We start from the raw sequence: 26,464 nt of genomic DNA on the forward strand, positions 1-26,464 counted from the left end.
TTATTATTATTATTATTATTATTATTTATTATTATTATTATTATTATTATTATTTATTATTATTATTATTTATAATTATTATTCATTATTATTATTACTTCTATTAATAATGGAGATTAGGTATTTGTACGCCTGAAGCAGAAACTATACTATTCTATTGAACTACAGAGGGGAAAGATAAAATTGTCGCTCTAAAAAAAACAAAAAAAACAAAGCTATTACTTTATTTTAAAACGTTTATCCAAAAAATCAATTCAGGTAATTTGATTATGTAGTAGAGCTTACATATATTCAATGTAGCCACCTTCAGCCTCAATCACCTCTTCAATACGGGTCTAGAACTGGGAGCATGCCTTTTCCACAAGCGCCAGCGAAAGCTCAGTGAATACTTGAGAGATGCCAGCTATCAGGCTGACTTTGATGTTGTGGAAGGTCATATTAGTGATGTTCTCGGCGTATAACCAAACGAAGTAGTCCAGCAGATTCAGGTTGGGAGAGGAGAGAAGGGTGCAGTGAAAGAAGGGTACAAAGTCATAGCACTCCTTCTGAAGCCAAGCCTGGTTCGCTTTGGATTTGTATTGCTGCCAGCGGCTACCTGATTGCACCAGGGGATCATTGCACTCTTCAACACATCCAGGTAAACTTTGGTGTTGACTTTCAAGTCAACTTCAAAAATGTGAGGTGGCATGATGTGGCCCTCACTTGAAACCACACCAAAGAACAAAATGAAGGGAAAGTTTTTAGTTCGAAAAAATTAGAAAAAGATTTAAGTGTCAAATGATTGTGGTTGCTGAGAAAATCTAGAATGTTGTGTATATATGTGTGTGTGTGTGTGTGTGTGTGTGCGTGTGTGTGCGTGTGTGTGTGTGTGTTATATATATATAACAGGGAGACCCGACATAGCTTGAGATTGAATGATAATCAACAAATATTTCACACTCACATATTTTTGTTATCATCGAAATCAGTTAAATCGCTCATTTTTCAATCAAATCGATTGATTACCTACTCTAGTTGGGGGATCAATCGCAGTGCACTAAGAGAAAGCTTCACATGCCTCCCCACAGTGACGTTGTCCACAACACATTGTAGTCTACATTGCACTGTAGAGAACCTACTGTTGATTTTATAAAATTATTTTTACATATAATAGCTTGAATTAAAGTTTAAAATTCAAAAGTCAAGTATCATGCTTCAATTGTACTCTTAACAGAAACATTCATTTTGAATCCGCCCCTGTCATATTAAAGAACCTACTGTTGATTTTATATGTCTGACCTTATTTGTTGGGCAGTCATAATGGCTTGAATTTAAGTTTAAAATGAAAAAAAATCAAGTATCCTGGTTCAATTGTGCTTTAAACAGAAACATTCATTTCAAACGTGTCCCTGTCATATCACTATTGATTTTATGTCAAGCTTTTTAGCTTGTGTGCTAATAAAACTTCTCAAATGCACTTGTGATGTTAGGCTGTGTAAGGTGTTAACTTTGGTCAAAATCGCCTGTTCCTTCTTTCATCGAATTTTTTTGATAATCGGTTATTGATACTCAACAAAGATATTCTAATACAATGCCTAGCTAAGAACACTGCCAGGCACATAAAGTACCTTCATGTGAAATTTCATAAAAATCAATCGAGCCGTTTTTGAGTACATAAGGAACAAAATCACACATACACATGCATATACACAAAGTTTCTTTTATATATATATATATATATATATATATATATATATATATATATATATATATATATATATATGAATATATATATATGTATATATATATATATGTATATATATATATATATATATATATATATATATATATATGAATATATATATATGTATATATATATATATGTATATATATATATATATATATATATATATATATATATATATATATATGAATAGTTTGTGTGTAAAATGTGACAAATCCAATTCCTTGACATTTTTTAGAGTGCAAATATTGGACAAAACCCATCTTTTTCTCATTCATCGAGTGATATGCCAAAGTTTGATTATAACAAGATGAAAATTTAAAATCTTGAAATTTACTATAAAAATGTATTTTAATTGAACGTTTAATTTTTTTGTGCATAATCAGATAAATCCACAAAATGTTTTTTGCAAAATCCAATACATCCGTTATATCTATATGAAACATTTTTCTACTTAGATTCGTCGCCGAATATTGGCTGAAGAGAGTTTGATAAGGATATCTTAAACGGTCCTAACTATCAGGCTTGAAATCGACGGTACCAATGACTTGTCTCATCTAACAACTTTCTGTACACAAAATATAAATATGCTCTTATATTTCGGATTTTCCTTTTAATTGAGCACTCTGCTGGATTTCTTTTTTCAAAAAAACTAATCATATATATATATATACATGCAAAACCCCATCATGTTTTGCAAAGTCAAATGCAAAAACATGTTTCCTATATAGAAAATAAACACTATAAATAAATATTTAAAGATATAAATAACTTGAAGCATTAAAAAATTTTGCCAAATTGCTGGATTTTGCATTCTGTTTTTTATGGCATATCAACCCAAAAAGGGTTGATATGCCATAAAAAGCAAGCAAACCAAACTCGATGAATAAATAGTCAAAGATATAAATAACGTGACACATAAAAACTTATTCCTAAATTAAACAACCTGAAAAGTGTTGATATGTTGGTTGGTTGTTTTTGTTTTACGGCATATCAACCCTTTTCAGGTTATTTAATGCCGAATCCAGTGATTTTGAAGAAAATTTTTTAATAGAATATTTTTTTTTTTCAGGTCGGTTTCTATTTAACCCATGGTTGGGACCCCAACAGGTACTACCACTCCGGGTCATAGTGGACCTGGGAGCAATGGCAATTAAAAGGTTGCTCCACACTTCCCAAAGCCTGCAAGCTGGGGCCTCACCATTGGATATAGTTTAAGGTCATATCCAGGACCAGGGTTGATATGCCATAAAAAAAACAACTAAATAACCAAATATTTTATATGCTGGCATGTGTTGGATTGCTTACAAGTTTTCGTGTCCGATTCCACCTGATAATCAGTCTTGACTTTTGGAAAACTCAAACAGACTTTAAATGCGGTTACAATGGTTTATTTGATAAAAACAAAAGGAAAATGGCTTCGTTTCCTTGCCAGTTGGCCGTCATTCAGTTCTCCAACCAGTTGCTTGTTGTTACACATCCTGCCAATTGTAATCAACCATGTTATAGTTTAATAAACAACTCTTCTATCGACTGAACTCATCATACTAACTCGTTTGTAATTCAACCTGTCCTGGCACGCATACAATCCCATGAGGCTATTTCTTTTGGTCACACACTATTCATGATGTTGTTTAGTATACAATTATATGAAACTTTAATGAAATAAATGCTAATGACTAATGAGTCTTTCGGTTATTGCTTGTCTAGCTAAGATGTTTGATTTAACGAGACAGCATTGTTTTGCTTTTATCAGTATCGTTGTTTTGTTTCACAGTATATCAACCCTTTTCCGGTTATGCTGAATCCATTTTGGTAAAATTTCTCATGTTTCAAGTTTCTAATATTTCCAAATATTTAACAGAGTTTATTTTATATACAAACTAGCGGGGGGTACCCAGCGTTGCCCAGGTGTTTGTGCCGGGGGAGGGGGGGTTAAAATAAAAAAAAGTTTTGGTAGGTAAGTATGAAGGATCGAACCCGAACCTTTGAGGCGAAGTTGGAAAATGTGAAAAAAAAAGTGCAACGTTAACCACTGGGCGACCACGAAATAGTAATGGAAGCTTGTTTGAATTCATATAAGTATTAAGGAATTAGCAGGTGCCCGTACTTAGTGAGGTCAACTTTGACTGCGGGGCAGTATTTTTTAATTGTATATATATATATATATATATATATATATATATATATATATATATATATATATATATATGTGTGTGTGTGTGTGTGTGTGTGTGTGTGTGTGTGTGTGTGTGTGTTTACTTTGGCAATACATGTATTTCAATTGTGTATAAATTTCTTTTAGTAATTATATTAGTATTTCACCTCTTTATAATATATATATTTTTTATATCAGGTTATTGACTATAACTTTTTATCAAATGTAAGGTTTATAGTTAAAGATCAATAGAGAAGAACTAGAGCTCTAATTCAATTTAATGTTATATAAACCTGAGTAAATACAAAGAACAAATTCCATTTATTTATCGAAGACAGTCTTCTTCAATAACACACGTTTCTATTATACACAAAATATACAAACTATCAATTCATGAAAAAGATAGTTTTATAAGCATACAATTGCTTTGGTCTTCATCCATAACATATATTTTCATTACAGAATAGACAAGATATCAATTTCTTGGAGAATCTGCATCAATGTCTATAAACATTTTACCTATTAGACTGGAAAAGAACTAAAGTTCATTCAGTATTTATTTATTTATTTTTACATTGTATTTTTTTAATTCTATTTTTCATATACTTTCTATTTTTATGATCATATTATTCAATAAAAAAATATCTGCTTACGCTTAGTTTTTTATCTGAACATACAGAGAGAGACAATGGATAAGACAAAGAAACAAAAATGGGATGAGAAACAGCTATACAAATGATTCATAAAGTTGACAAAAGATGAGACTCACTAAAACATGTGGACATGACTATGAATAGGATACTTAAATAGAGAAATTGAATACCTAATAACAGTAGCACAAAATAACGTAATGAGAACCAACTATATCAAAGCAAAGATCGACAAGGCATAAGAAATAAGCAAATACAAACTATATGAATGAAGAGACATAATAAGTGAATGCAGCAAACCAAAAAAAAAAAAGAAGATTAGAATAGGCAAGTGGGAAATACAGACAAATAGTACAAGAACACAAACTGGCAGCAGTACCTGCAAACGAACACCACAAAGCCCTAAGGGACATAGACGTACAAACAGATAAACTTATCCAAGCAAGAGATTTGGCTTTCAAGGTTAACAAGAAGAAAGCCATCCCAGATTATAGATTTTACTGTTCCAACAGACCACAGATTCAGATCAAAGAGACAGAGAAGTGAAACAAATGCACTGAACTCGACAGAAAGTTGAAAAAGGGATATGAAAGATGAAAAAAAAAGTCAAGATAACACCAAGAAGCACTAAGAACAGCAAAAAAAAGAAACTTCATAAAAAAGAATGAGAGGGGGGGGGCTGAGAAGATACAACAGATAACAATAATGAAAATAGATGAAATATTAAGGAAAATATTTCAATGCACATGAGAAAGAAACGCTAACCAGACAGATAGCATATAGTAAATCTGAAAAAAAAAAAATAGAGGGATACTGCATAGAATCAATAAAATTGAAACTGTATAATTGTAAGTTAACCTTCCTCCTCAAAAAAGAATGGTAATGTCGGCATTAACTGGCACCATACTAAATAGTCATGAAGGCTCAAGGAGGATGGAAAGACCAAGGAGCGAAAGCATTAACCAAACCTCCATTGGATAAGTGCTAGGACCTTGGGAAGGATTATTGTCACCCAAATTCTAGCAAAGACTAATGATCGTTGCCAGCAAGAAATTAACGGTAAATGGCTGTTGTAATAATGCAAATTCATTTGAAAAGGTTTTAGAAAAGGTGGAGAGTACTAGAAATTTGGGGAAACTTGTTATTACTTAGAATTCAGGGAAGACTGTAGGTTGTTGACTGAGAAATCTTTGATGATAGCCTGTGTGAAAACTCCTAGTGAATAATAATAATAATAATAATAATAATAATAATAATAATAATTATAATAATAATAATAATAATAATAATAATAATAAAAATAATAATAATAATAATAATAATAATAATAATAATAATAATAATTCTGATTTCGTTTATGAACGTCTCTCTTGAAAGGGATCGGATTCATTTCCAGAGGATTTCCCTTAATACCGGCTTCAAACCAGGAGCTTCAAAGATCAAGGGTTTTCCTAAGGATGTGGGTGGTACCTATAATTGCAGAGGTTTGAAGGCCGCCTAAAACATCAGGGATTTGTAGTTTTTTCAATTGTACTTCCAGATGACTTGATACTACTCCTAGTGTACCAACTACGACCGGGATTATTTGTGTTTTAACCCCGTGTATACGCCAAGGCCAATGGAGCATAATTGCTCCACTTCTCATTCTCCTTCTCTCTCACATTCCTGTCCCAGGGTACTGAGAAGTCTACAATCTGCCAGTTTTTTAGACCTTGTCAATGACGACCAAATTGCTTGGTAGTTATGACACTTTTGCCCCACCATACCTCTACCTTGCCATCCTCACTTGTTCTCTATTCATCAGGCACCTCCTCAAACCATTTTCCAGCACACTTCACCCCAACCCTCTTACACACCTCTCAATATATCCGGAGTCCCATGCGATCGTGTCTTTTGCGGTACTCTCTCTGGGCCAATCCCCTACACCCTGCTCCAAGGTGCGCAATTGACTCTGAGGTCTTACCACAAATCAGGCATTCTGCAGCAACTTCCTCTCCTAGAACTACTTTTTTGAACAATCGTGTTCCTAATACCTGCTCTTGTGCTGCACAAACAAAAGCTTCAGTACTCTTAGCCAGATACCCAGCTCTAAGCCATTGCCATGATCTTTCATCAGCCACTTCTGCTATATCCTGGAAGAACCTTCCATGCATGTTCTTCCCAGCCAGTTCCTCTGCCCTTTCTCTATCCATACGTTTCACATAATCAGCCTTGGTCTCACATATCTCCACTTCGTTGGCCACAACCTTAAGCATCCACTCCTCACTTCTAATCACATGCTCCTTCGACATCTTTATTTTAAAACGTTTATCCAAAAAATCAATTCAGGTAATTTGATTATGTAGTAGAGCTTACATATATTCAATGTAGCCACCTTCAGCCTCAATCACCTCTTCAATACGGGTCTAGAACTGGGAGCATGCCTTTTCCACAAGCGCCAGCGAAAGCTCAGTGAATACTTGAGAGATGCCAGCTATCAGGCTGACTTTGATGTTGTGGAAGGTCATATTAGTGATGTTCTCGGCGTATAACCAAACGAAGTAGTCCAGCAGATTCAGGTTGGGAGAGGAGAGAAGGGTGCAGTGAAAGAAGGGTACAAAGTCATAGCACTCCTTCTGAAGCCAAGCCTGGTTCGCTTTGGATTTGTATTGCTGCCAGCGGCTACCTGATTGCACCAGGGGATCATTGCACTCTTCAACACATCCAGGTAAACTTTGGTGTTGACTTTCAAGTCAACTTCAAAAATGTGAGGTGGCATGATGTGGCCCTCACTTGAAACCACACCAAAGAACAAAATGAAGGGAAAGTTTTTAGTTCGAAAAAATTAGAAAAAGATTTAAGTGTCAAATGATTGTGGTTGCTGAGAAAATCTAGAATGTTGTGTATATATGTGTGTGTGTGTGTGTGTGTGTGTGTGCGTGTGTGTGCGTGTGTGTGTGTGTGTTATATATATATAACAGGGAGACCCGACATAGCTTGAGATTGAATGATAATCAACAAATATTTCACACTCACATATTTTTGTTATCATCGAAATCAGTTAAATCGCTCATTTTTCAATCAAATCGATTGATTACCTACTCTAGTTGGGGGATCAATCGCAGTGCACTAAGAGAAAGCTTCACATGCCTCCCCACAGTGACGTTGTCCACAACACATTGTAGTCTACATTGCACTGTAGAGAACCTACTGTTGATTTTATAAAATTATTTTTACATATAATAGCTTGAATTAAAGTTTAAAATTCAAAAGTCAAGTATCATGCTTCAATTGTACTCTTAACAGAAACATTCATTTTGAATCCGCCCCTGTCATATTAAAGAACCTACTGTTGATTTTATATGTCTGACCTTATTTGTTGGGCAGTCATAATGGCTTGAATTTAAGTTTAAAATGAAAAAAAATCAAGTATCCTGGTTCAATTGTGCTTTAAACAGAAACATTCATTTCAAACGTGTCCCTGTCATATCACTATTGATTTTATGTCAAGCTTTTTAGCTTGTGTGCTAATAAAACTTCTCAAATGCACTTGTGATGTTAGGCTGTGTAAGGTGTTAACTTTGGTCAAAATCGCCTGTTCCTTCTTTCATCGAATTTTTTTGATAATCGGTTATTGATACTCAACAAAGATATTCTAATACAATGCCTAGCTAAGAACACTGCCAGGCACATAAAGTACCTTCATGTGAAATTTCATAAAAATCAATCGAGCCGTTTTTGAGTACATAAGGAACAAAATCACACATACACATGCATATACACAAAGTTTCTTTTATATATATATATATATATATATATATATATATATATATATATATATATATATATGAATATATATATATGTATATATATATATATGTATATATATATATATATATATATATATATATATATATATGAATATATATATATGTATATATATATATATGTATATATATATATATATATATATATATATATATATATATATATATATATATATATATGAATAGTTTGTGTGTAAAATGTGACAAATCCAATTCCTTGACATTTTTTAGAGTGCAAATATTGGACAAAACCCATCTTTTTCTCATTCATCGAGTGATATGCCAAAGTTTGATTATAACAAGATGAAAATTTAAAATCTTGAAATTTACTATAAAAATGTATTTTAATTGAACGTTTAATTTTTTTGTGCATAATCAGATAAATCCACAAAATGTTTTTTTGCAAAATCCAATACATCCGTTATATCTATATGAAACATTTTTCTACTTAGATTCGTCGCCGAATATTGGCTGAAGAGAGTTTGATAAGGATATCTTAAACGGTCCTAACTATCAGGCTTGAAATCGACGGTACCAATGACTTGTCTCATCTAACAACTTTCTGTACACAAAATATAAATATGCTCTTATATTTCGGATTTTCCTTTTAATTGAGCACTCTGCTGGATTTCTTTTTTCAAAAAAACTAATCATATATATATATATACATGCAAAACCCCATCATGTTTTGCAAAGTCAAATGCAAAAACATGTTTCCTATATAGAAAATAAACACTATAAATAAATATTTAAAGATATAAATAACTTGAAGCATTAAAAAATTTTGCCAAATTGCTGGATTTTGCATTCTGTTTTTTATGGCATATCAACCCAAAAAGGGTTGATATGCCATAAAAAGCAAGCAAACCAAACTCGATGAATAAATAGTCAAAGATATAAATAACGTGACACATAAAAACTTATTCCTAAATTAAACAACCTGAAAAGTGTTGATATGTTGGTTGGTTGTTTTTGTTTTACGGCATATCAACCCTTTTCAGGTTATTTAATGCCGAATCCAGTGATTTTGAAGAAAATTTTTTAATAGAATATTTTTTTTTTTCAGGTCGGTTTCTATTTAACCCATGGTTGGGACCCCAACAGGTACTACCACTCCGGGTCATAGTGGACCTGGGAGCAATGGCAATTAAAAGGTTGCTCCACACTTCCCAAAGCCTGCAAGCTGGGGCCTCACCATTGGATATAGTTTAAGGTCATATCCAGGACCAGGGTTGATATGCCATAAAAAAAACAACTAAATAACCAAATATTTTATATGCTGGCATGTGTTGGATTGCTTACAAGTTTTCGTGTCCGATTCCACCTGATAATCAGTCTTGACTTTTGGAAAACTCAAACAGACTTTAAATGCGGTTACAATGGTTTATTTGATAAAAACAAAAGGAAAATGGCTTCGTTTCCTTGCCAGTTGGCCGTCATTCAGTTCTCCAACCAGTTGCTTGTTGTTACACATCCTGCCAATTGTAATCAACCATGTTATAGTTTAATAAACAACTCTTCTATCGACTGAACTCATCATACTAACTCGTTTGTAATTCAACCTGTCCTGGCACGCATACAATCCCATGAGGCTATTTCTTTTGGTCACACACTATTCATGATGTTGTTTAGTATACAATTATATGAAACTTTAATGAAATAAATGCTAATGACTAATGAGTCTTTCGGTTATTGCTTGTCTAGCTAAGATGTTTGATTTAACGAGACAGCATTGTTTTGCTTTTATCAGTATCGTTGTTTTGTTTCACAGTATATCAACCCTTTTCCGGTTATGCTGAATCCATTTTGGTAAAATTTCTCATGTTTCAAGTTTCTAATATTTCCAAATATTTAACAGAGTTTATTTTATATACAAACTAGCGGGGGGTACCCAGCGTTGCCCAGGTGTTTGTGCCGGGGGAGGGGGGGTTAAAATAAAAAAAAGTTTTGGTAGGTAAGTATGAAGGATCGAACCCGAACCTTTGAGGCGAAGTTGGAAAATGTGAAAAAAAAAGTGCAACGTTAACCACTGGGCGACCACGAAATAGTAATGGAAGCTTGTTTGAATTCATATAAGTATTAAGGAATTAGCAGGTGCCCGTACTTAGTGAGGTCAACTTTGACTGCGGGGCAGTATTTTTTAATTGTATATATATATATATATATATATATATATATATATATATATATATATGTGTGTGTGTGTGTGTGTGTGTGTGTGTGTGTGTGTGTGTGTTTACTTTGGCAATACATGTATTTCAATTGTGTATAAATTTCTTTTAGTAATTATATTAGTATTTCACCTCTTTATAATATATATATTTTTTATATCAGGTTATTGACTATAACTTTTTATCAAATGTAAGGTTTATAGTTAAAGATCAATAGAGAAGAACTAGAGCTCTAATTCAATTTAATGTTATATAAACCTGAGTAAATACAAAGAACAAATTCCATTTATTTATCGAAGACAGTCTTCTTCAATAACACACGTTTCTATTATACACAAAATATACAAACTATCAATTCATGAAAAAGATAGTTTTATAAGCATACAATTGCTTTGGTCTTCATCCATAACATATATTTTCATTACAGAATAGACAAGATATCAATTTCTTGGAGAATCTGCATCAATGTCTATAAACATTTTACCTATTAGACTGGAAAAGAACTAAAGTTCATTCAGTATTTATTTATTTATTTTTACATTGTATTTTTTTAATTCTATTTTTCATATACTTTCTATTTTTATGATCATATTATTCAATAAAAAAATATCTGCTTACGCTTAGTTTTTTATCTGAACATACAGAGAGAGACAATGGATAAGACAAAGAAACAAAAATGGGATGAGAAACAGCTATACAAATGATTCATAAAGTTGACAAAAGATGAGACTCACTAAAACATGTGGACATGACTATGAATAGGATACTTAAATAGAGAAATTGAATACCTAATAACAGTAGCACAAAATAACGTAATGAGAACCAACTATATCAAAGCAAAGATCGACAAGGCATAAGAAATAAGCAAATACAAACTATATGAATGAAGAGACATAATAAGTGAATGCAGCAAACCAAAAAAAAAAAAGAAGATTAGAATAGGCAAGTGGGAAATACAGACAAATAGTACAAGAACACAAACTGGCAGCAGTACCTGCAAACGAACACCACAAAGCCCTAAGGGACATAGACGTACAAACAGATAAACTTATCCAAGCAAGAGATTTGGCTTTCAAGGTTAACAAGAAGAAAGCCATCCCAGATTATAGATTTTACTGTTCCAACAGACCACAGATTCAGATCAAAGAGACAGAGAAGTGAAACAAATGCACTGAACTCGACAGAAAGTTGAAAAAGGGATATGAAAGATGAAAAAAAAAGTCAAGATAACACCAAGAAGCACTAAGAACAGCAAAAAAAAGAAACTTCATAAAAAAGAATGAGAGGGGGGGGCTGAGAAGATACAACAGATAACAATAATGAAAATAGATGAAATATTAAGGAAAATATTTCAATGCACATGAGAAAGAAACGCTAACCAGACAGATAGCATATAGTAAATCTGAAAAAAAAAAAATAGAGGGATACTGCATAGAATCAATAAAATTGAAACTGTATAATTGTAAGTTAACCTTCCTCCTCAAAAAAGAATGGTAATGTCGGCATTAACTGGCACCATACTAAATAGTCATGAAGGCTCAAGGAGGATGGAAAGACCAAGGAGCGAAAGCATTAACCAAACCTCCATTGGATAAGTGCTAGGACCTTGGGAAGGATTATTGTCACCCAAATTCTAGCAAAGACTAATGATCGTTGCCAGCAAGAAATTAACGGTAAATGGCTGTTGTAATAATGCAAATTCATTTGAAAAGGTTTTAGAAAAGGTGGAGAGTACTAGAAATTTGGGGAAACTTGTTATTACTTAGAATTCAGGGAAGACTGTAGGTTGTTGACTGAGAAATCTTTGATGATAGCCTGTGTGAAAACTCCTAGTGAATAATAATAATAATAATAATAATAATAATAATAATAATAATAATAATTATAATAATAATAATAATAATAATAATAATAATAATAATAATAATAATAATAATAATTCTGATTTCGTTTATGAACGTCTCTCTTGAAAGGGATCGGATTCATTTCCAGAGGATTTCCCTTAATACCGGCTTCAAACCAGGAGCTTCAAAGATCAAGGGTTTTCCTAAGGATGTGGGTGGTACCTATAATTGCAGAGGTTTGAAGGCCGCCTAAAACATCAGGGATTTGTAGTTTTTTCAATTGTACTTCCAGATGACTTGATACTACTCCTAGTGTACCAACTACGACCGGGATTATTTGTGTTTTAACCCCGTGTATACGCCAAGGCCAATGGAGCATAATTGCTCCACTTCTCATTCTCCTTCTCTCTCACATTCCTGTCCCAGGGTACTGAGAAGTCTACAATCTGCCAGTTTTTTAGACCTTGTCAATGACGACCAAATTGCTTGGTAGTTATGACACTTTTGCCCCACCATACCTCTACCTTGCCATCCTCACTTGTTCTCTATTCATCAGGCACCTCCTCAAACCATTTTCCAGCACACTTCACCCCAACCCTCTTACACACCTCTCAATATATCCGGAGTCCCATGCGATCGTGTCTTTTGCGGTACTCTCTCTGGGCCAATCCCCTACACCCTGCTCCAAGGTGCGCAATTGACTCTGAGGTCTTACCACAAATCAGGCATTCTGCAGCAACTTCCTCTCCTAGAACTACTTTTTTGAACAATCGTGTTCCTAATACCTGCTCTTGTGCTGCACAAACAAAAGCTTCAGTACTCTTAGCCAGATACCCAGCTCTAAGCCATTGCCATGATCTTTCATCAGCCACTTCTGCTATATCCTGGAAGAACCTTCCATGCATGTTCTTCCCAGCCAGTTCCTCTGCCCTTTCTCTATCCATACGTTTCACATAATCAGCCTTGGTCTCACATATCTCCACTTCGTTGGCCACAACCTTAAGCATCCACTCCTCACTTCTAATCACATGCTCCTTCGACATCTCCTCGGTTCTAACACAATCTTTTACACTTTTCAATCCTCTCCCACCATCTTTCCTCTTTTGATACAGCCTTGCTGCTGCTGCTGCTGCTGCTGCTGCTGCTGCTGCTAATAATAATAATAATAATAATAATAATAATAACAATAACAATAATAATAATAATAATAATAATAATAATAATAATAATAATAAAGCTAATAGTTACATTGGTTTTAGTGCAACTACCATTTTCCATAGATTCACCATGTACCTGATAAACTCAATGTTCAATTTATCAGCATTAAAAACATAATTGTTTCACTTCTATGGTATAAGGTAAATATTAGTTAATAATACTAAAATAATACATTCTGAAACTATTATTTGGAATCAAAAAACAAATTAAAAATTGAAAATAAAAAAAAATAAAAATGCATGAAAACCCAGCAACCTACAATAAATTATATTGCATATAAAATGAGTAAAAGTAAATCTAAACATGTAAATATAATTTGTTTTGGGATACTGATTCTTGCGTCCCCGAATTAAAAGATAAAAAATGACAATATGGGGTTAAAGGGTGGAAACATAAGTACATAGCCAGGTGTCTCTGCTAGTATATATATATATATATATATATATATATATATATATATATATATATATATATATATATATATATATATATTATTATTATTATTGTCAAAACTATTCTGCTAATATATATATATATATATATATATATATATATATATATATTATTATTATTATTATTATTATTATTATTATTGCCAAAACTATTCTGCTAATATATATATATATATATATATATATATATATACATATATATATATATATATATATATATATATATATACATTATTATTATTATTATTATTGCCAAAACTATTCTGCTAATATATATATATATATATATATATATATATATTTATATATATATATATATAGTAATTTATAAAATATATATGGCGATTAAGCTACACTGAATATTCTGCGTTTCATCCACTATAGGATTCGTCAGGCTTATGCGCATAAGCCTGACGAATCCTATAGTGGATGAAACGCAGAATATTCAGTGTAGCTTAATCGCCATATATATATATTATAAATTACTAACTAGCTCTACCTACGTATTGAGCACTTTTGAAGTAAATACTTAAAGTTTACGCATAAATCTATACTTTCGTATATTAGGTTTATGTGAGTAAATGAAGTAGTTATATATATATATATATATATATATATATATATATATATATATATATATATATGATGAAAATAATGGAAAATAGTATTCCGACAAAATAGAGAAAATAAAAAAGGAACAAACCGTATTATGTGTTCACCAACGTTTCGTCTTTATTTCGAGACTTCCTCATTCACCCAGAGGAAGTCTCGAAATAAAGACGAAACGTTGGTGAACACATAATACGGTTTGTTCCTTTTTTATTTTCTCTCTCTCTCTCTCTCTCTCTATATATATATATATATAAGTTTTGTGGTTCAATTCGCAGCTGAACATTTTGCTAATTGCATTTCATTTCCTCTGATGATATTAGCCATTATTGAAAATCCATGGATTAAGGAAATTAAAATAACTCCTTCTATATATTCCTTTGTCAAGAAATAAATTCTTAAATCGAATATATGTCTCTATATGTTGTTTTGTCAGAATTTAAAATTTAACCACAAAACTTATATATTGCTCTATTCTTAAATATTGAGCTTTTCCTTTTTGGCTAGGATCTCCTTGAAAGTATTACTTCAAATAATATCTATCAGGATTTTTCATCTGAATTTCTATCAGTCTTATATATATATATATATATATATATATATATATATATATATATATAATATTTCTGTAGAAATATATTTTCTTATAATATATACTTATCCTTATTTAAGAAGCTCAATATAGAGAATAAATGACAAAAAAACTATATTCCAAAATTGATGATGTAGACCATCTTATAATTTATTCCTTTAATTCAGGTGACTTTTACAATTCTTAACAGTATCTGTTTCGTAGCACGAAATCAATCACTTAATAATTATATAACAATCAGTTAATCTATTATGCCCTTAACTCATCAGAAGAAATAGCAACAATCAATCTGTCAAAAGTAAATGAAATGTGATTTGACATGCTATTTCTTCTGATGAGTTAAGGGCATAATAGATTCACTGACTGATATAATAACTAGTGAAAGATACTTTTTTGATGTTTATGGATGTCCAGCATAAAAACTCCATGATATTATTGTCAAAACTAATGCAGTTGAAAAAAAATCGTTTTTATTTTTGTTCAAGAACACAAATGAACCACACTATATGACTTTGATCTATAAATCTGAATTCTAGTCAGAAATTACTTTCAAATTGAAAAATATTACGAATTCGAAATCACATTTGAATTTTGAACAGTCAAAAAGAAATCATTATGATACCATTTTTTATCTATAATAAAAAAGCAAGGGGGCACGACGTTGAATGAGGGTCCATGAATATTTCACATTTTTAATACTTTTATTATCGATTATCATCGAAATTTGTGAAATCACTCACTTTTTCAATCAAATCAATTGATTGCTTGCACTAGTTGGGGATCCACCGCGATACATCAGGAGGAAGCTTCACATGCCTCCTCGCACTGACTTACTCCACAACATATTGTAGTCTACATTGTACTGTAGAGAACCTACTGTTGATTTTTATAAAATTATTTTTATATAATGGTTTGAATTAAAGTTAAAAATACAAAAGTCAAGTATCATGGTTCAATTATGCTTTAAACATTTATTCCGAATGTACCCCTGTCTTATCAAAGAACCTACTAGTAATTGCTTGTGTGGTGATAAAACTTCCCAAATGCCATTGTGATGTTTTGGTCCAAATCGAACTGTTCCTTCTTTAATAGTATTTTTCGATTATCGATTTTTGATTCTTGTTGGAGGCATTCCAATAAAAAACCTATCTAAGAATACTCCAAGACACATAAAGTACATTTGAGTAAAATTTAAAACTAATTGTCCCAGCCGTTTCAGAGTCTATAGGAACAAACCCCTTTCTCTCTTTCTTTCTCTCTCTCTCTCTCTCTCTCTCTCTCTCTCTCTCTCTCTGACACACACACAATGTGCCTTATATATATATATATATATATAATTTAAAGGAGATTAGAATAATAGTCTAAAGAGCTAAGTGTATTTTAATGTAATAGTGAAATTACTAGTTTAATTAAAATACAGGAAATGCTCGTTGTAATTTAGATATATAATAAGCTCGATAGTTAAATGTCCTAGAGATAATTCAATATTAAGTAATGTGATTTATAATTTAAAAGTTTTAAAATTTTTTAAATTTAAAAATCAAAATTTAATTAAATTAAAAATCAGTTTCATAAGAAGGAACAACAACAAAGTCAATATATATATATATATATATAGATAGATAGATAGATAGATAGATAGATAGATATATAGATAGATAGATAGATAGATAGATAGATAGATAGATACTACATCATAAAATTCTTTAGAACATGGAAGTTCACAGAGACAAAGTCATCCAAACAAGAAGACTGGATATGATATTAGTACAACAAGAAAGAAAAAACAGATCAAGATTTCACCAGATCAGTGTTTTCATCAGGATTGTGGAGTCAGAAGGTATCCAGGTCCAACCCTGACTCTAACTCCTAGAATTTCAATATAGCTGACTCCAACATCGACTTTGATTCCTTATTTTAAGTCTTTAAAAATTTAGATTCTCTGTTGATTCTTTAAAGATTAAAATATCCGACTCTGATTTCGGATTCTATGAGTCCGCCTTCAAAAGTCTCGTAACTTTGCAACTCTGTAACTGGCCTCAACATTCAAAAGTAATTTTGAAGTTTTTAAAATATTTATTTGAATGTGATTTTTTGGCCAAATAAAAGATTATAGGAAAACATCAAGTATTATTACGCTTCTGAATTTTTGAGATGAGATTTAGTAATTTGTAACATTTGGATTCTTTGGACTACTATTCTCATCTTTATTGTAATTTTCTGCAACATTTTGGTTAATGTAACCTCCGACCTTCTTCAGATGTATCTTGCAAGGGTTCATGGCATAGAGGGAAAGTACTTGGTAAAATTCAGTTGTAAAGTTACACATTTTTGGAGGTTGAAGGTTTAATTCTCACTCAAAATACAACTGCGAATTACTTTCTAGTTTCTATCCAGTCATGGTTGATGGAAGGAGAGCATGCTAACCCAACGGATTAGATAAAAGGTTCGAAATTCTGTGCAAATTCCCGAATTATACAGAAAGATTCCATAATTTGATAAGATACACCTGAAGAAAGTCAGAAATTACATCAACCGAAATGTGAAAATAACACTCAAGATGAAAACAGTAGTCCGAAGAATCCAAATTATAGTTCATGCTTTTCAAAATTTTATAACTGTACCACTTTTGAATGCATGAATAATGATTTTATTGACTAAAATTATGAATCTATTTCTTTAAACTAGCAGGACCTGTGGAAATTCCACAGCAAACTCATTCATATGTAATATAATGATGTTGGCATTTTGTAGATGTTCAGTGTAAATAGAAACGCGCTGATATTATTGTACCTATTTACTATGCCTCCCCACGGGACAGAGTTAGACACCAGGGTCGTTTTTTAACGTGGAGAAAAGGTACAAAAATAAAAATTGTCTCAGTCGTGAAGGATTTCTCCTCCACCGAAAGAGAACAAGAAAATGAAGTGCAGCATCTGAAGAACAGATACTACACTTTGATCTTGATCAAAAGGCCAGCTGATATTATTGTAGCTCTTTTGTTAAAACTGCAAAAGCACCCGGGTCATAAAGTACACTAAAATATGATATTTTTATTCTTGCAGATTTCGTATATATTATTATAGAGTTAATTTTCTCTCGATTTTTATATATTATAAAGTCGCAATTTTCCAAAATATATATAGCCATATGACTTGGGTGCATCAGCTTTAATTGAAAGCGAAACAAAAACTTATATATATATATATATATATATATATATATATATATATATATATATATATATATATATATATATATATATATATATATAACTTCAGTGCCATCAGCTATAATCGAAACCGAAGCACAAACTTATAAAAACTTCTTGATAAAATTATTGTTAACAAGTATCGATTACTGGAGTGCCATCAGCTATAATCGAAACCGAAACCAAAACTTATGAAGAATTCTTAGTAAAATTATTTATTACAAGAGATGGAAGTGCATTACAATTAAACGACTCGGATGTAAGCATGACACAGAAAATAACGCACATACTCTCGTATTAATATATAGACGTTTAATTTGTCATGTGACTAATAGCTGAAGACAATCACATTTTTTTAATTTGACTTTTGAATTTTAAATTATATCTGACCTACCATATTTTTTTTTTCTCTCATATTATTTTCCAGCATTTTAAACATTATACTTGAGTCTTAGGGGCTTTCAATCAAGATCCCTACTCCTCGGATATCATTAGACCCTCCCTTCCTCTGCCCAGTAACGTATTCTTTATTATGAATAGAATATTTTGTTTTTTTTGCTTCTTTTTGTATGGCTTATACAGTTTCTTTATATAAGTTAAAAATTATATCTAAAAAATGTATATGTTTTAATTATCATTTTTATTTTTTTTAAGCTGGAATATGATCTTAAGCCAACAATTAATTAAAGAAATGCCATTAAAAGCTTTGAACAAATACATGAACAAACATGTTTAGTTGAATCTGAATTTTTGGCTTCCTCTCAATTCTACCATCTTTGCGATTACCCCCACCCATCCCACCTGCCTGAACCAACAGATTTGCAAGTGAGAATTCTTAGCCTGAAAATATCCAAACACAAGTCCAACCAAACACAATCCGTTTACTAAGATCCCAAGATCTCTGTATGAGAGACACACAAAACTCAACTGACCATAAGGCAGAAAACGAACCAACCACTCCCTTGCTCATCTTCTGGAACGCATATAGTCTGCAAAAAAAAAAAAAAATTTTTTTTTATTACCGTTTTATCTTTTTGGTTACATATGTTTCGGATGTTGGACCATGTTTACGATCCAACAGCCTCGTCAGACCTTACAGTAATGGTTGTTAGTATTTGGAAGTGTTTTAGAAGAAATACGAGGGGGAAAAAAGGCGGGGTAGGGAGACGGGTATCGACAATATTTCAGTTTTGAAGGTTAAAATACATTAGATTGTATTGTGTGGGGGGGGTAGCAAATTCAGGTAAGCGTGGGTGGAGATTTATGGATATTTTTATATCGTTTTTATATAGTTTTTTTTATATAGTTTTACCAAATATATATATATATATATATATATATATATATATATATATATATATAGGGTGTCCACAAAGTCTGGCTACATAATGTAGCCAGACTTTGTGGGCACCCTGTATACATATATACACACATGCGCACTCGCGCGTATATATATATATATATATATATATATATATATATAAAAACAGAGATGTGTGTGCCACAGACGATTTCTGATTGGTTAATCCAATAATCACATCTCCTAAAAAACTATGGTCCCTACGCTCTTAACTTTACCATAAAATATTATGGCTTTATTTATTGTCCATCTTGGAAGGGTTTAATTTTTTCCTAACTTGTTATTTACAAATTTAAAAAAATACGAAACTTACACAATCTAACAATCCAACCTCCGACATCACGTCCGCCATTCTGGTGCTAGCCGCACACACGTACACACAAAACGAAAACAAATGCTGTTCTACCCAGCACACGTGCACACACGCACACACACACATACGTTCACTACCGTTTTCTTTAAAACATGTTCTTTTGAAGAGACGATTTTTTTAAGCTGTTGACACACATGTTTTGAAAATCTAGCAAAAATTAATTTTCCTGAAATTTTTCAATATTTAAAAATAAATTATGCCGGCTGATAAAATTTTAAAACTTTTTTTTAAAGCTAGAAAGATAAAATTTAAAAATACTTATTTATATATATATATATATATATATATATATATATATATATATATATATATATATATATATATATATATATATATATATATGAAACTAAACTAAAAAAAAAAACGCGCATTCACTCGTATATATATATATATATATATATATATATATATATATATATATATATATATATATATATATATATATATATATATACAGGATGCCCACAAAGTCTGGCTACATAATCTACAGGATGCTTCCACAAAGTCTGGCTCCATAATGTAGCCAGACTTAGTGGACACACTGTATATATATATATATATATATATATATATATATATATATATATATATATATATATATATATATATATATATGTTAGTGATGGGACTATTCCAATGTTTTTTCCTGATTCTGATACAATTATCGATTCCGACTCTTTTTAATCTCTAAATATTTAACCATAAAGTTGTTATTTTTATCAATTACTGTAAAAACACACGTTAAATGAGCAGATGTTTTCCTCAAATGTAAAAACACATTTGAGTGGTGGGGGTTTATCTATAGATTTTAGTTTTACTGGTTGTTTCAAATCAACAAATAGTTATTATTTCACTATTACTACCAGCCGTGGAAAGTTTGGTTTTAAACAAAATCAAATAAAAAAGATAAAAGCATTGTTTTTAAAACTATTGGCAAATAGATACAAATTTTCCCGATTCCGATACCCACAAAAGTCCCATGTTTTCAATTCCCGATTCTGATTCTGATTAATCATCTCACCACTAATTTATATATATATATATATATATATATATATATATATATATATATATATATATATATATATATGTTAATCCTTTGTGGCAGATCACCTGGTTATCCACTTGAAAAATAATGGCCAGTCTTATTTATGAATATAAAAAACTACTGCCAGGATTCTCTCATTAAATTTGGAAGACATAATTACAACAGGGAACCTCGTATCTGTAGAACGATCTTTTTTTGTTTTTTCAAGTAGAGAAATCAAATTCTGAATGGTCAAAACTCCAAACTAGGCATAGTTTTAATTTCTTGTGTGGTACCTCTTCTCTTGGACAAATATCGTATCTCCGATTGCAGAGATACAACCCGTAATCACTTTGCCTAGTTTGCATCGCTACCTATCACCATGTAGGAAATGTTGCTTCTTGCAACAGTTCACTCTGATCCACTAAAAAGAACAAATGAAATTATTTCAGGACAACCTCGCAGAGAAAGGAAAGAAAAATTCATTTGTAAATTCTAGTAGTTCATCAAGGTCTATTACTTTATTTTACTTTATCGAAAATTATAGAAACTAAAAATAAGAATAAAACAAAAATATAACGTTCGGGGATTGAAGTAGAAATAAACAGGGTGTCCCTATTTATTCTTGAACAACTTTAGGTGTTCTGTCAATCTAGTTGATACCATATTTGTATTGTTTCTGTCTCACTGTCCAAGATTATACTGAAAGTAACAATGTCAATGATAGTAATAAGAGTTTTCGCATGCATCATTTGCATCGTTTTTTTTGTTTGTTTGTTTGTTTTTTTTCTAAAATTATTTTTTTTCGTTTTCTCTATAGTGGTTCATTTTTATTTCTCTATTATTTCTCTTTTGTTTTTTGACAATAGAGTTCATTTTTTAATTTTTTTAAATCTGTAAATTTTTTTTTTTTTTTAAATTACTAGTCCTCCTTTACAGCTGCAAAAAGGTGCACATGCAAAACATAGTTGCTTTTGTTTTTGTTTTTACTTCACTTGCATTGCGGTTATATTTCTCATGGGGAAGATTCAAAATTTTCTGACAACTGTCAGTTGATCTTTAACTGCTCTCCACCATCTTAACATCATGAATTGTTGGGATCTCAATTAGTGCTAAGTTTCACTTCCTCTCGTTTTATTAAATTCTAAATCCACCGTTTGCCGTGGATGGGTTCTCTAATATTTTATTCGCATTGGTATAATTACTACTTTCACTCTTATTACTAACATCGACATTTTTATTTTCATTATAATCATCTGCACAATAATAGCTTTCATTCAATATCTTTAGACAGTGAGACAGAAACAACATAAATTAGGTATACAGGGTAGAATGATAACATTGTCACCCTAGAAAAAATGACAGGATTCTATTTCCGTTTGATGAAAATCGGTTTTCTTTTTTAGTTTTTTTTTTTTTTTGCAAACTATCAACTAGTTTGCCAGTTGTGTACAAATCCCAAGAGCAATACGAACCTGTTATCATGTCTGAAAGTGACACAATATTCAATGAGCAAGATCGGAGATGCGCCACTGTACAACTCATGCTCTCTACCGATCCAAGTTATGACAGCAGGACCATTGCCAGCACCCTCAAAATGCATCACGAGATTGTCCTGAATAACAGGGACGTGCTGATGAAAACAAAGTTTCCGGCCACAAAATGATGTGGTTTCAAATGAGGGCTACATCATGCCACCTCACATCTTTAAAGTTGGCTTGAAAGTCAACACAAAAGTGTACTGGGAATGTGCTGAAGAGTGTGATGATCCCCTGGCTCAATTAGGTGACCGCTGGCAGCCTACAAGTTCAAGGAGATCCAGGTTTGGTTTCAGAAGGAGTGCTATGACTTTGTAATCTTCTCTCACTGGCCTTCTCCTGATCTTAACCCGCTGGACAACTTCATTTGATCATATATCGAGAACATTACCAACATGACCTCCCACAACACCGAAACCAGCCTGATTGCTGCCATCTGCAGAGTATTCACTGAACTCCGACCGGCACTTGTGGAAAAAGCAAGCTCCCAGTTCCAGATACGTACTGATGCAGTGATTGAGGCTTAAGGCAGCTACACTGAATAGATGTCAGCTCTACTACATAATCTAGTTACCTGAATTGATGTTTTCAATGAAAGTTTAAAAATAAAGCTGTTGTGTTGTTTTCTTTAGGGCAACAACTTTTATTGTTTCACCGTATAGACTAGATAGACAAGACACCTGAAGTTGTTCAAGAATAAATAAGGACACCCTGTTTATTTCTACTTCAAGCTCGAAACACTATGTTTCTGTTTTTATTCGTATTTTTCGCTTCTATAATTTTCAATAAAGTAAAATAAAGTAAAATGTCATATTTGTTTTTTATGAGTATTCAGCACAAACACAGATATTATAATATTATTGTTAAATCCTTATAAAATAATATTATTGTTAAATCCTTATAAAATAATATTATTGTTAAATCCTTACAAAATTTTACATGAGAAAAGTTATGTTTGATATAAGGAATAATATTCTTGTATCGGACTTTATTTTTTATTATATCCTTGGACTGACAAACCAAAGAGATATATAACAAAAATACATTAGAGTGGAGGGGGAATAAGTAGATTAAAGATGTTTATCTCTCTCAAATATCAAGAAAAAGATAAAACCTAATTAAAAGAGTTAATGGATACAGGATTTGTATATAATAGAAGCATGGTTGGTGAAAGTTGTCCAAACAATGTACTGAAATGATCATAGCTTTATTAGAATTAGCAGCACATATAGTGACAGCTTTAATATTGAAGTAGGAGTATATCAGGGTTCTATACTGTGTCCATTGCTTTTCATTTGTGTCTTGCAAGCATTTGGAGACTTAGGGGAATACTGAAAGTGAATATTACTAAAGCCAAAGTAATGATCAAAATAATGACCAAAGTAATGATCAAAGTATTTATCAAAGTAGTGTTCGAAAGGTAGTTATTACATTTTTTTTAATTACATTTTCACCCCAAACAAGGCACATTGCCACTTTGGTGTGGGGGGCTACTGGGGTACTCTGTAGGGATTTGGGCAGCAAGATGTCGGTTCACATTACACTTGAACTCCTGCACGTCAGTACAGTTGGGGAAGCAGGGACCTGGAATGGAATTCCAAAGTCTAGCGGTTCTGGGGAAGAAACTACTGGAGTAGAAAGATCTTTTACATCTAGGGATCTCTACTGTGTGGGGGTGGGATTTAGCTGCCAGTCGGGTTTGTTGAGGGTGTTTAGGTCGTGGGGGCACAAGTGCTTGCAGTTTGATAGTTGGTTGGTTGGTTGTTTTTGTTTTATGGTATATCAACCCTTTCGAGGTTATTTAATGCCGAATCCGGTGATTGAAGAAAAATTTTTTAATAGAATATATTTGTTTTTTGCAAGTCGGTTTCTATTGGGATCCTAACAGGTACTACCACTCTGGGTCAGAGTGGACCTGGGAGCAATGGCAATTAAAGGGTGGCTCCACACTCCCCAAAGCCCGCAAGCTGGGGCCTCACCATCAGATATAGTTTAAGGTCATATTCAGGACCAGCAGTTCGTCAGAGCATTCACCATTAAAATACTTGTAGAACAGGCAGAGGGATGCAACATTTCGTCGATGGGACAGAGGCTGAAACTTAGATAACAGTTCAGGACCTATCAGATTGGCGGCTCTCTTTTGGACCTTGTCTAGGAGCGAGAGACTAGTAGCAGATGCACCAGCCCAAATATGACAACAATACTCCATACATGGGCAAATGGTGACCTTATAGAGATACAGGATACTTTCGGATGTTAGTAGCTTTCTTCGCAGCAGTCCTGGCAATGCTTCCAATGTAATTGTTCCAACTCAGGCCAAGGAGTTTGAAAGATGTACTTTCAGGTAAAGAGTCATTGGCCATTGCTATTGGTGGTAGAGAAGGTTTCTTGTAATTATTCAAGGAAACTAGTTTAGTCTTGGCAGCATTGAATGTGACCATCCATTTTTGTCCCAATTCCACTACAGATTGGAGGTCATTCTCTAGTTTTTCTGCCATTTCTGTAGATATGTGTTCATTTGTTTTCCTGTCATGCCTGTTATAGAGTGTGGTGTCATCAGCATATATACCTATCTCAGAGGCAATTTTGTCGGGGAGGTCATTTATGAATATTAGGAATAATAGAGGTCCAAGGATAGACCCTTGAGGCACTCCCGCATTTATATCATATTGTTTAGATGTACGACCGTCGAGGACAACCTGGATTTTTCTTTTATATAAGAAGGATTTAATTATGTTAAGTATTCTTCCAGTGATATCGTATGATCTAATTTTCCTGAGGAGACCCTCTTGCCATACCCTGTCAAAAGCCTTAGATATATCTAGAGCTACAGCTCTGCCCTCCCCTGTTTTGTCCAGTGAATGGTATATATGTTCAGAGATTACAGTTAGGATGTCTGCTGTGGAATGGGCTTGTCTAAATCCATATTGTTGGTCAGTCAGAAGTTTAGCATCTGTAAGGTGATGGACTAGAGCTTAGTTAATTATGGACTCAAATATTTTGGCGAAAAGTGGGAGAAGACTAATGGGGTGATAATTTAATGGGTCCGTTCTTTCGCCAGAATTCTTGAATACTGGTACCACAGAAGCAGTTTTCCAACAGTCCGGAAAGCAAGATTCATTAAGGTATTTGTTGTAAAGATTAGAGAGAACTGGAGCTACTTCGGCGGAGCACTTTTTTAATAGCACATCTGGGATGAGATCAGATCCACATACTTTTGAAGTGTCAAGGTTTTTTATGATAGCATGCACCTGAGAAGGGATGATTTTCAGATCGTCTAGCATGGCATCTGTCCGCAAAGGAAAAAGTCAGGAAGAGGGTGGTTGGAAGGGTCCAGTGTGGAGTTTGAGGCAAACCGACTGGCAAGCATGTTAGCCTTCTCAGTTGCTGAGCAAACAACCTTGTGATTGTTGGTTAGTGGAGGAATTGTTGATTGCCCATTATTTACTACACTGTTGTAGATTTTCCAGAAGTCACAAGTTCTTAATTTTTGTGCTTCGATGCGTTTTTTGGTGGTTTCAGTAAATTCTCTCTTAGCTGTCGCTATTTCTTTCTTAGCGTTAATTTTAGCTTCTGTGTACTTTTGTCTGTTTGAACTGGACTTATGTCGATTAAATCCATGGTATGCATGCTGCCTTTGAGCAATGGCAGTTGTGCAAGTGGAAGTAAACCATTGGGGAGAGTGGGGCTTGCTATAAAATTTCCGTGTGGGAACATGTGCTTCAATTGCCG

The 26,464-nt window shown here is 32.6% G+C and overlaps 1 protein-coding gene across 1 annotated transcript in view; it reads right to left on the reverse strand.

Moving 5' to 3' along the window:
- Positions 1-26,464, reverse strand: part of LOC145240429 (uncharacterized) — a 78,015-nt gene that overhangs the window by 34,737 nt on the left and 16,814 nt on the right. Inside the window, exon 2 of the mRNA XM_080103972.1 lies at positions 19,367-19,423. Coding sequence (XP_079960098.1) covers positions 19,367-19,423 — 57 coding nt within the window. The remainder of the gene's footprint in view (positions 1-19,366; positions 19,424-26,464) is intronic.

The sequence above is a fragment of the Euprymna scolopes genome, chromosome 2, assembly GCF_053919585.1.
Source record: "Euprymna scolopes isolate OS-2025 chromosome 2, ASM5391958v1, whole genome shotgun sequence".
NCBI lineage: Eukaryota > Metazoa > Mollusca > Cephalopoda > Sepiida > Sepiolidae > Euprymna > Euprymna scolopes.